At 36.8% G+C, this 11964-nt stretch overlaps 2 protein-coding genes across 3 annotated transcripts; one reads left to right on the top strand and one right to left on the bottom strand.

Annotated features, from left to right (window-relative positions):
• Positions 1 to 1202: 1202 nt before the first annotated feature.
• Positions 1203 to 4402, top strand: LOC113043223 (engulfment and cell motility protein 3-like). The gene is made up of 6 exons (XM_026202460.1): positions 1203 to 1365; positions 1786 to 1898; positions 1991 to 2098; positions 2191 to 2270; positions 3204 to 3284; positions 3415 to 4402. The coding sequence occupies exons 1-6, from the start codon at positions 1205 to 1207 to the stop codon at positions 3625 to 3627; spliced, it is 756 nt and encodes a 251-aa protein (XP_026058245.1). The 5' UTR covers positions 1203 to 1204; the 3' UTR covers positions 3628 to 4402.
• Positions 4403 to 5423: 1021 nt separating this feature from the next.
• LOC113043221 (F-box/LRR-repeat protein 3) lies at positions 5424 to 11938 on the bottom strand. 2 transcript variants are annotated; one of them, XM_026202458.1, is made up of 9 exons: positions 11537 to 11938; positions 10374 to 10475; positions 9952 to 10266; positions 8162 to 8833; positions 7044 to 7262; positions 6735 to 6950; positions 6433 to 6650; positions 6178 to 6353; positions 5424 to 6086 (listed from the first exon to the last, which is right to left on the bottom strand). In XM_026202458.1, exons 1-8 carry the CDS (start codon positions 11561 to 11563, stop codon positions 6188 to 6190), a joined length of 1935 nt encoding a protein of 644 aa, XP_026058243.1. In that variant the 5' UTR covers positions 11564 to 11938; the 3' UTR covers positions 5424 to 6086; positions 6178 to 6187. The 2 variants fall into 2 exon arrangements, with proteins under 2 accessions (XP_026058243.1, XP_026058242.1); XM_026202457.1 differs by having other exon boundaries at positions 5424 to 6353.
• Positions 11939 to 11964: the final 26 nt, after the last annotated feature.

Genomic DNA, 11964 nt, shown 5'->3' with positions numbered 1-11964 from the left:
CTGTTTAATAACCGCTTTCAGGCATAACACCAAACCCCGTGACCTTTTTGACTTGTGGAATGGAGCAAGCCTCCAGCTAACCGGCCTGTCTTTTGTTTTCACTGATCGTGACCCCCCACCACACCACCCTCCTGGGCAGGGACTTTATAAAGGGGTATTTGAGGAACAAAAGGAATCCTGCTCTCTCGCAGAAATACACATCAGTAAACCACATCCCAAAAATGTTTAGCATTTTGAAGTGTCAAAATAGCATTTTTTGTATGTATAAAGTGCCCTTTTTTTGCCTTTGTTCTGGAAGTTTTTTTGGAAACAGAATGAAAAAAACACACTGGTCCCAGGCACACAAAAGAATTCAGGTGGAGAAGGTAAACGTTAAGAAGCCTTTATTGTGGTATGGCCAATATCAAATTTTTTTTGGAAACATTAACGTGTTAAGAAACTTGGCTCGTGTTTAACGATTCAAGGGTTTTCTTGTCAAACCTGAGAAAAGCAGTCAAAGTTGAGCTCTTGTTTTGCCTCAGAAGGGAAATTACTCTCACTGTGTGTGTTTTCTAACTTACTTGCTTAACCACCTTTTTCCCCTCTTTCTTTGTCCCCGACTGTGGTGTTTCTTTTCAACGACTGTTAATAGTTGATGGCATGTTGCTATTGCCGGCTGGTTTACTGAGCTCTGTGATGTGAAGTGTATGTGAGTGTGAGTTTATTATGGTGACCATCTAGAAGGGAGGGACCATACACTCTCTCTACACACACACACACACACACACACAACACACACACTCAGTGTCGCTGTGGTTGTGAGGGGACTGTAATAATTTCACTACAGCTGAGGTAGGATGAGCGTTTTGTCTCTGTGTTGTAGGATTAGAATAAATATTTTAGTTATTTTAAGCTAGTTATGGCTGAAGATATTGATGATGTGATGTGGCTGTCAGTATGTTGATAAGTGTATTGTTTGAGTAGTATTGTCATTAATATGATTGATCTCTCTTTTGCTTGAGTTTGATAACAAGCCCCGTTTCTTTACATTGCAAGAATGTTATGCATATCAAATGGTTAATAGTTAAGGGATGGCTTTAAAAAGAAATGCCTTTGTGTGTGAGTTTATTGGAGGAGACTTTTTCAGACCGTCACACACATTGCAAATATAACACATCGGTTTGTTTTAATAGTCAGATTTGATCTGGTTCTTTCTCTAAAGGTGATGCAGGTGGTCCGGGAGCAGATCACCAGGACTCTGTCCAGCAAGCCCACATCTCTAGAGCTCTTCAAGAATAAGGTGAACGCACTGAACTACAGCGAGATCCTCAAACTGAGACAGACGGAGAGACTCCACCAGGAAGAGACGCTTGCTCCACCTGTGCTGTAAGGAGTTGCTTCACAGAATGTTTCAAAGCTCTCCAAATCAGTATTAATAGTATTGTTGCTCTTTGTTTGTTTGTCTTGGGTTTCTTCAAGGATGCTTTGCATTTTTAGTCCGTTAGTAAAACATGTACTGTGTCGTTAAAAATATCTCCAAATTACTCCAAATTAAAAACTTTTCTGGGATGAGGGAAAACCATGTAGATTCTGATTCATGTGCAGCAATCGTCACCCCCTAGTGGTGAGCCATTGAAGTATTTAACAGTTCCAAACAAGAGTTTTTTTGTGGTTTGATGGTTCGAAGCAAAAGATTTGAGTCTTCACATGGAAGCGTTTCGAAAGCACCTATCACTAACTTTACAGAGTATGGTGTCGGGTGCATATCTTTCCATCACACATGCATTTCCTTGTCTTTGTATCCAGTGAGCTGAAGGAGCGTCTGAAGCCAGAGCTTCTGGAGCTCATCCGACAGCAGAGACTGAACCGTCTGTGTCACGGAACGCTCTTCCGGAAGATCAGCAGCCGCCGGAGGCAAGGTGAGACGCCAAGATCCTCTCAGACACCAGATAACTGTATCAAGATCTGGAGCAGATGTCATCGTTTTATTGATTTCATTTTTCCCCCTCAGACAAGCTGTGGTATTGTCGGCTCTCTCCTAATCACAAAGTCCTGCACTATGGAGATGTGGAAGAGGACATGGAAATGCCCTCCATTGAGGCGCTTCAGGAAAGAGTGAGTCTCACTGCTTTAGAATGAGCTCCGTTTTTGAGTCTTAAATAAATGAGTCTTCCGAGTTAAATAAATCATTTCATTTTGCTATCCCCTCAGTTCCTGTCGCAGACATTAAGAATGTGGTCATGGGGAAAGACTGTCCTCACATGAAGGAGAACAAGGGGAAACAGACGAAGGTATAATGCTAATCTTCTTTCTTTTATTAATTCAATTAATTTAAAATTCAAATACATTCAAAATTGACTAGAGATTCAGTGTTGTAATTCTAAGTTATATTTTTAAAAAATATATATATATTTATCTGGCATTCTACAATGAATTAGTTATGGTGTTCTTAAATTGTTTATATAAAAATAAATACATTGAAATCATTCAAATAGATTGTGTGTGTGTGTGTGTGTGTGTGTGTGTGTGTGTGTGTGTGTGTGTGTGTGTGTGTATATATATATATATATATATATATATATATATATATATATATATAATTATTTAAGAAATTTAAATCTAAATGACAAATTCTGGTGATTATCAAAATAAAAATAAAACAAATGGTTAATAGTAAAAAGGTAACTTTAAAAAATGCAAAAAAGAAGAAATAATATAGAAAAAAAGCTATAGAGGTTTCGCTCAACAGCAAAACTTAAATCAGTTATTTTAAAGTTTATAATTTAGGCATTAACCTATAGCATACACTTTAATGGATATTAATTGTGAGTTTTTTTTTTTTTAGTATTATATGATCGCAATCTAAATGGAAAAATAGGAAAATGCATATTAAATTTAATATCTGTATATTGAGTGATAAGTAATGATTCAAATATGTGGATATTGGCCAGTAATCAATATAATACCAATTATATTTTTGCATTCTTGAGATGTAGCATATTTATCTTCTTGATTCTTAGTTTTCTTCTGAATAATTTATTGGTTTATTTAAAAACAAATTGGCTTTGTGATCAATATTGAATCTGAACAAGGTGGTACATCACCATAATGCACTTTAAAACATTGGCTGTGCAAAAAATTAATATTAGTTCAAAAGTTTTCTTGTTTCATAAGATGATAAAACTGAACTGTAACTGTGTTCTGGTTTGTGGTTGGTCTCGCAGGAAGTGTTGGACTTGGCTTTCAGCATCACATACGATGTTGAAGAGTATAGCTTGAATTTCATCGCCTCTTCCAGAACAGATGTGAGTTGAATCAATTTTTTCACTCCTGAGCGTCTGGGAGCCTTTTGTTAATGTACTGTTTGTTAACTCCATTCAAGTGGTACTAATTGCACTAGCTGGGAAAAATCATCTTTCGGTTGATGTCTTCCAGTTCTGTCTGTGGACTGACGGCCTCAGTGTGCTCCTGGGTAAAGAGATGAGCAGCGAGAGCATGCGTAGCGAACTAGAGATTCTCCTCTCTATGGAAATCAAGCTCCGTCTCCTGGACCTGGAAAACGTCCCAATCCCAGACACAGCACCGCCAATCCCCAAACCACCCAGCAACTTCAACTTCTGCTACGACTTCAGCCAAGCCGAACAATAACACGAGCCATAAGCTTGTGGTCCACAGCGGTTACGCCATTGCCAAGACATGGCAGAGATGCAGGCTTTGGATTGGGAGACGTTTGATAGTATTACAGGGCTTGAAATGAGAGCGAGAGAGAGAGCACTTTGTGATAACATGTTTATCTGTGGTGCTGTGTTGCAGTGAATAAGACGGTCTTGCATTGAGTGTTTTTATTAGTTAAAGGCCTGACGTGTTGTATCTAACGTGCCTTTTTTGTCGAATCTCGTATAATAGACCTGTCTGAAATTCTCAGGTTTGAACGCACACTTTTCGTGGTACTTATTTAGCTTCTACCAAAATTGTACTAAAAGGCATTACATCAAGCAGCTTACTGGGAGGGGGGGGGTCAAGTATATGTTATAAACATTTGTGCTTCATGTTGGCATCCTTATTCATTCCCATAAAGTTTAACGTATATTACAATCGCTGATGAATAGTTTATCATTGGAAGAGCACTGATGTGTCACGTTTCTGTTTATACCAATATGCATTGGCGACATTTTCATTCAAGTCTGTTGCAATTATTAGGTGCACATTAAAGGTCAGTGTGCTGGATTAAATAAGTGATCAACAAATGTGGTACTGAAGTGGGATTGGAAAATGGTTTGGAGATATTTAGTGTGTTGTTAGAGGAGTGGTTTGGCCAAGTGGTTTGAATATTATCGGTGCGATCTGATACTTTCATATTCATTTTTTCAGTTTACTTGATGTATACAACTTCACGTTTTATTTTGGTCCGACTGTTCCATTTTTAAATGCCAGTTTGCCTTCAGTTCAAATAGCACTAGCTATTGTAGGATTTTACATCAGTGTGTTTTGTATGGGATACAATCATGTTTCTGTTTTAAAAAAGGATTTAGTGTTATTTTATCCGACTGTATTGGCTAAAGATCTAAATGTAGTTTCATCACCACATAACAAGCACTTCATAGTATGTTGATTTTATAATGCATACAATGTATCATGATTATAACTATATGTAGTTAAAATATTCTGTGGTGCCATTGTAAAGTGCATAAATGGAGCTGACAACTTTAATATGTGGAAAATCTGCATATATATATATATATATATATATATATATAATATGAAAAAAAACTGCTCTTTTGTGGATTTCACAAATCTAATGACAACATTGATCTAGAAAAATAACAATCCGTGTACTGTATTGTTTTGTATATAGCTTTCCTTGGTTTTGCGTAACAATCTTGACCAGCGATGTGGCCACTTTACCAGCTGACAATGGTACGTGATATTAATTCAAGATTTGTTTATCCTTTGTATGGAATAAAGAATATCTATCTATTATAATAGTCTTAATGTCTTTTATTTTGTATGTTCTTTCATTACAAATCAGGCACTGGTAACACTGTATTCGCGTGTAGGCCCATGAGGAGGACTCAGTAGAAAGACGTTGCTATCGTTTTGGTACGTTGTTGATTTATGAACTTCGTCTGTCGCTGTCACTACAACAGCGTCCGCTTAAATGTTTTAAGATAAACTGAATTAGAATCTATATGTAGATAGGATTGTTTCACATTTGAAACATGACTCATACTTTTAATTACAGGTCGAGTTAAGCATCAAATTGTATCATAAAACTAGACCTTTGAGCTTATTACTGGTAGTCACGTAACCTGAAATTTCACCCTGATCTGGCGCTGATAAAACACAAGTTGTAAAGTGTGGCCTTATAAAACTGCACATTCAAATCACTGTAGGATAAGATGATGGAAAAGACAAGAAAATAATAATTCTTATAAATATTTATTGACAAATATTGCCTGGAAGTAAAGATTTATATCTACTAATCAATAGCAGATCAGGTTTACAGTACTACTGGAGTCATTTGAAATATCCGGACCCTCAGATTCATTCAGAAGCAGTGATTCACCACATTAATAGCACAATTATAGACCTATGCAAACAATACAGCGTTAACAAATTGATTACTCTTTCATACTGGAGTTAAAAGTGCTTTAAACATGTATTCATTCGATTCATTTTCACCGTATGTAGTGCAGCGTTCGGGTTCCAGAACTAAAACGGTTTATTTTCTCCATAATGAAATAGATTTAACCATGACTTCATGTAAAGTTAACATGATTTCAACTTATTTTTAAAATAATAACTAAACGGCAGAATTTGTGGTGGAAAAACTACAATACCCATGATGCTGTGCAGAAAATTCCACCAATCAGAGTCACGGTGTGCAAATCCAACCAAAACAGCTCTCCAGGGAACAATAATAACCTTTAAATATATTGTTTCTATAGGTATAATCAACAACTTTAAATGAGCAGATCTAAATTTCCACATCATTTTTTATTTGATTGTCATTCGCAATTCTTCATGGTATACTAGTTCTTTACTTCAGCCAAGTCCTTGTCCACTTTGTATGCTTTTGTTCATGGCTTCACATGCTTTCGAATACTTTTAAAAAAATCCCTATGTAAGCAATAAACAGAAAAATGACATCCGGAAACGACGCTGCTGAAACAGTGGACGGCCACTAACGCACTCTATTACATCTTCATTATACCATAGTAAAATCTGCCCCATTGGCAAATCGACACTGGACTTTCTTGAGGAAGGGCAGCTGGGACTGGAGGAGGTCCACCTGGTGCACTGTGATATCCTTACACATAGACACATCGAGGGTCCGGAGTCTGTCGCAGTGCAGCGCGATTATAGCAAGAGTTCTGCAGGAACACATTCAGCACGTTAAGCACAGCTCGTTTATTTAGTACAAAACACGAATGACTGGATGACGCCACTTACTCGTTGGTAACCGCGTCGCAGCAGGCCAGGAACAGATGCTGCAGTTTGTGAAGGAGCGGAAGGGCACGCGCCATGCCCTGGTCACTGATCTGGGGACAGTGGCTGAGCGCCAGGCTGGTGAGGCTGCGGCAGTGATAGGCTACGGACACCAAGCTGTCGTCGCTGATCTCAGGCAGCATAGAAAGCGAGAGACGCTGCAGGTCTGGGAAACGGAGTACCTGAGGCGCCCAGGAACATTCTGACATCACATCCTGTGCCATTTTGTTTTTGAAAGTACATGCTTTGATCACTGAGGTACTGACCTGTGTGATACTGGTGTCAGTTAACTTGAAACAGGCCGACAGGTCCAGTTCCTGAAGACCCCTGAGGGCCAAAAGCGACGCTCCCTCTTGATGCTCTCTAAAGGCCCCGAGGTCCTCTTCGGTCACGAGACGTGGCTTCTCCTGGAACGGCAGGCTGGGAGGCTGGAAAAAGCCCATGTTCCCAAACGTCCTTGTAAAGCTCGGGCCTTTATACTCCTTCACATATGGGGAATTTATGAGCTAACTGTGTGCAGTTATTATCAAAACATTATATTAGCTTTAAAAAAAAAAAAAACAGGGCAATCCCACCTTTTTGTCTGTTGGTTCACAATCTTTGGTGGGCTCCACCATTCCCAGCAGCCCCCAGTCGGAGATCTCTTTGCACCAGCCGAGTCGCAGCACCACCAGCGCAGGGAGGTATGTTGTGATGGCACGAACGCTCAGGTCAGTGAGGCAGACACAGGAAGTGAGGTCCAGCTCTCTCAGGTTACAGCCGAGCAGCTGTGTCAGGGACAACATGACTGTATCCTGTTTGAGAACATAGGCTTTAAGCAAGAAAACAGACAATACAACAACAAGGTCTGCAGGATCATCTGAGGAAAATTTTTAAATTCAATTATCCGACAAAAAATGTCATATTTTAACTACACTAAATAAGCTAATAATTGTAGCTAATAAGCTAATGATTATAGTTATGTTATAAATAGAATACTAGAAGTAAAAGTAAAATAATTTGTTTTAAAAGAATTTAGGTATCACAACAATATAATTTACAGAATGAAAAATGGATATTCATATATAAAACAAAATACTGTCTGTTATATTCATGTAACTGTACATTCTGGCACGTTTAACATGCTAATTATTATTTAGATATAATTATAATTTTAATGAATGTGCAGTAATAAATAATAAAAAAAATTAACTAATTGTTTTACACATTTATAATTTACCAAATTAAAAATAGACATTAATATTAACCTTTTTTTTAAAATACAAAATATCAACCAAAACTGTAAGATGTATTCATATCACCCTAAATTTTAGTTGGTATAATAATCTAATTATTCATTTTTCTAACTATCAATTACAAATTAGATTAGAATTATAATGTTATCATGTTTATATTTTTATATTGAAGATTATACGATTGATTTTTTTTTTTTTTTGATAATACAGCAAAATAAAACACAAAACTAAATTAAATCGTTTTTATGGATTTAGGCATCACACATTATAATTTACAATGTGAAAAATGGATGATCATCTTGAAATTTGTTAAAGATTTCATTAAACAACAAGTGTTTGTAAAGATTAGCTTTAAATGAGAGTTAGTATTAACAGGAACAATTAAATATATAATATAATCCCATACAACGTTTAAAAAATGACTAACACTGGCCGATAACAGATATAAGTGCAGTGACCTTTATGTAAGTGCAATTTCTAAGGCTAAGGGTCTCGAGCTGAGCCCGGGGCTGTGGAGAGGACAATCCCTTCACCAGGTCTGCACCACTGACATGCAGACACTCCGACAGATCCAGACTCCTCAAGCTCGGCAGCGTCATCAGCTCGGCCAGGCCTTTATCCGTGATCTTCCAGTCCTGCGAGAGGGACAGCGACCGCAGCTCCTTCAGCTCAGTGGCCACGGCCAGCACCGTCCTGCTGGTTAACTCCGTACAGGCTCGGAGGTCCAGCGTCCTCAGACCGCTCTGCTGCTTGCAGAGGATCTCTATGGAGTAGTCCGTCAGCTCTTTACAGCCGTGTAGACTCAGCTCCTCCAGACGCAGGCCGGGCAGCGTAGCTATGGAGCGGAGCGACTCGGGAGTGATGCTGGTGCGACTCAGGTCCAGGCTGTGGAGCGTGGCGGCCTGCTTCTGCAAGAAACTCAGGAGGTTACGGAGGGAAACTAGAGCGGAAGAGCCAAACCCCACCGGGCAACCTCTGTATGGGTCGAACTCAAAAGAGATGTGACATCCAGCCAGGGACAGACTGCGTAACCTGGGCGTGCAACTCGTCAGGCGATTAAAAGAGAGGTCTGAGAGATAGCGCAGATCAGACAGGTCCAGTTCCTCCAGATTCCTCAAAGCATTCTGGACCTATTATTGCAAAGATAATTGAGTTATATAAATATAACATATAATGGTTTTAAAACTATAAACATTTAACTGCTTTCATTTAGAAAATCATTAAAGAAAAAACATTTACATTTAACATCTATTTAAACTAACTCAGCCCACCAGCGTGAGACTGGGCTAGACGACACTAAAAAGGATGATATTTAAGCACAGCTCCATTAGTGTTAATGGTAAAACTTTTTCCCCGAAGACATTTTTGACGCGATAGACCCAAGTTCAAATCCGCCTTTTCCCAACTTTTTGTTTCTCCCCCTTTTCAAATCTCATATCACATCGGAAAGGCGTTTATTTTCAATAAAAATGAAGGAAATAATCAAAAAAATGTAAAATAAAGTATCAGGTAGGGTTACGGTAGTAGAAGGGAGGGCTTATATTGTCCCAACATAGTTGGTACTACAATACTGAGGTGCGTATAATTGACACTAGTATTATAAAGTATTATAAAGAGCAGAAAATCTCATTTTAACAGTGTAATATACGTGTAATATGTTTTTAATACAGTGCAATATATTTAACTGTGTCAAAAATTATTTTACATTTCACACTTTTTTGTGAATTGTAAAATAAATTTAAATTACAATATAAAATATATAAATTACAATTGTAATTTTTATATATAAAATAATTACACTTTAAAATATAAATAAAATTCTAAATAAAACATTATACCTGTTTTTGTTTTGTTGTTATAACATAATACTTTTAAAATAATATATTATACTTTTATTATTTATTTTAAATCATTAAAGTATTCTAAATAAATTATTATACATGTTTTGTTAATAAAACACTAAAAAGCTATTCATTGTTTTAGAAATGACTGACTTGAACCCATTTTTTTAAGCTGAATTCTAATCATTTTGGCAAGCACTATAAGTTGCTTTGGATAAAAACCGTCTGCTAAATTCATAAATGTAAATGCAATCTAGGGATCACAACCTTAATTTACAGTATAAAAATGGACTTTATATTTTGATTAGTGTTGCAAAAAGGTGGACATTTTTCAGAAAAAGTCCAAAACTCTCCAGAAAGATAGGAAACTTTCCAGGATTTTTGGGAAACTTTCTTAAAGTTGTAACCTGTCGCCGGTGCTCCTCTCTTGACAAAAAAGCTCCAGACATAAAGAGGCTGTCCAGCCCCTGGAGGTCCAGCTTGCGAAGGCCAGTCAGATGTGGCAGGAGGCCCAGCAGTGAGGTCTCTGTGACGCTGCTGCCAGGTAGAGCCAAACTGTCCAGGCGAGGGCCGAGGTGAAGCCCCACCTCCATTAGTACTTGTCTTGACAGGCTGGATCCATCAACATGGCTGATGACTAGGCCACAGCGAGGACTCCTTGCAAGTGAACGGATAAAGTCCAGTGAAGATGTGGAAACGGGGAACTTGAAAGTGACATTTTTCTGTGGTAAAGCAATGGTAATTTAAACAATTAGGGAAGTGGGCTAAACACGCAAAAGTAATAATGTTTTAGATCATCTAGATGTTCAAAAAGAAAAAAGACAAAAACCTGAAACTGGGGGTCTTGGCATGCATCATACCAGCTCTTACACACCAGTGACGCCTCCTTTCGATCCGTTACATGAAGGAAACTCAATATGTAAGAAATTATCTGTAGCAGAAAAAGCAAAAGTCATGGCTTGCACTCTCTTGCTTAAATATTAAGACAAGAGTCGACTATATAATGAAGGTTGGGGCAAATGGTCAATTTCATGGGTAACACTTTAGAATAATGGTCCATTAGTTAATGTTAGTTAACTACTTTAGTTAAGATGATCTAAGCAAGAACAATCCTTCTACAGCATTTATTAATCTTAGTTGATGTTAATTTTTGATTTTGTCAAATCAAAAGTTGTGCTTGTTAACATTAGTTAATGCACTGTGAATTAGCATGAATTAACAATGAATAACTGTATTTTCATTAACAAAGATGAATAAATATAGTAATAAATGTATTGTTCATTGTTTGTTCATGTTAATTAATAAATTAACTAACATTAACTAATGGAGTATTATTCTAAAATGGTACCCTTTAATTTTATAAATTTGATTTGATTTGTCTTGTATTTATTTATTTTTACTTTTATTAAACTGCCTGGGGGGTGGCAAAATCCAAGTCATCTTAGGACAATAAAATAATATTATTATACTAGAATATTTTTTATATTTTATTACTATTTATGTTCTTATAATAAGATTTGCATCTACAGAGGACACATATACAGGTGACCAAAAATATTTTGATACATATATAATAAAAATGTCAGGTAAACAATATTTTTCACAATTTATATATTCTTGAATAAATACTTTTATTAATAAATAGCATAAGAATATATTTATTTTAATTTTAGAAAATATTTGTTATGCTATATAATAACAATATATATAGGCCCTCACACATGTAATCGTTTTACTATTTAATTGTAGTTTAAAATCCTATAACAGGCCGTTTAAAGGCAGGTTTCATTGTGACAAATTATCCAATATACAGAAAATTACTTTCAAAAACTAACATGCACTAAAAAGTATTAACTGGGGTAAAAAAAAAGTGACATATCATTCTTTATATCCATTCAGTGCTTTTTATATGGTAAAGTGTAAAAAACATGCTAAACCACAATGTAATGGAAGTGTATAGTCGTTGATAGGGACTGTGTTAGCTCGACTCACCTCAGCAGGTAAATGTGGACTCTCCATGACTATGCTCCCCTCATTCAACTTGTCTTATGTATTATTATTAATATCAAGATAATATCAATATTAAATGGTTGACACAGTTTAAAATAGTTTATGACTAAATCGCTTCAGAGGCTGGCAGGTCGTGGACTGCCTTGCTAAACATTCATGAGCACGGGAACATCTGATAACACCCTCCTGTTGTTCCTCATACCCCCTCATACAATGCACCAAAGCCAAACATTATCCACTTCAAAATCCGCCAGTTCCCTCAACTCTAAAAAACGTATCAACAAGCTAGCAAAAGAATAATATAGATTTTTTTCTTTTCTTTTTTTTCTAAAAAGAATAACCAACAGACACAGGAAGAGCAGTGGACATCACGTGTTTCTTTTACTGTCTATGCGTGCAAGTAGCACGCA

The sequence above is a fragment of the Carassius auratus genome, chromosome 25 (assembly GCF_003368295.1).
Source record: "Carassius auratus strain Wakin chromosome 25, ASM336829v1, whole genome shotgun sequence".
Taxonomy (NCBI): domain Eukaryota; kingdom Metazoa; phylum Chordata; class Actinopteri; order Cypriniformes; family Cyprinidae; genus Carassius; species Carassius auratus.
Note: the sequence above shows the minus strand (reverse complement) of the source record. Positions and strands in the feature narration are given on the sequence as shown.

Coding starts and splice junctions, on each gene's coding strand:
- LOC113043223 (XM_026202460.1), top strand. CDS start 1,205: ATGCAGGTGGTCCGGGAGCAGATCACCAGGACTCTGTCCAGCAAGCCC. Junction 1,366..1,785: donor ACGCTTGCTCCACCTGTGCT/GTAAGGAGTTGC, acceptor CTTTGTATCCAG/TGAGCTGAAGGAGCGTCTGA. Junction 1,899..1,990: donor CAGCAGCCGCCGGAGGCAAG/GTGAGACGCCAA, acceptor TTTCCCCCTCAG/ACAAGCTGTGGTATTGTCGG.
- LOC113043221 (XM_026202457.1), bottom strand. CDS start 11,563: ATGGAGAGTCCACATTTACCTGCTGAG. Junction 8,834..9,951: donor GAGAGGAGCACCGGCGACAG/GTTACAACTTTA, acceptor TTGCAATAATAG/GTCCAGAATGCTTTGAGGAA. Junction 6,354..6,432: donor TGCGACGCGGTTACCAACGA/GTAAGTGGCGTC, acceptor GTGTTCCTGCAG/AACTCTTGCTATAATCGCGC.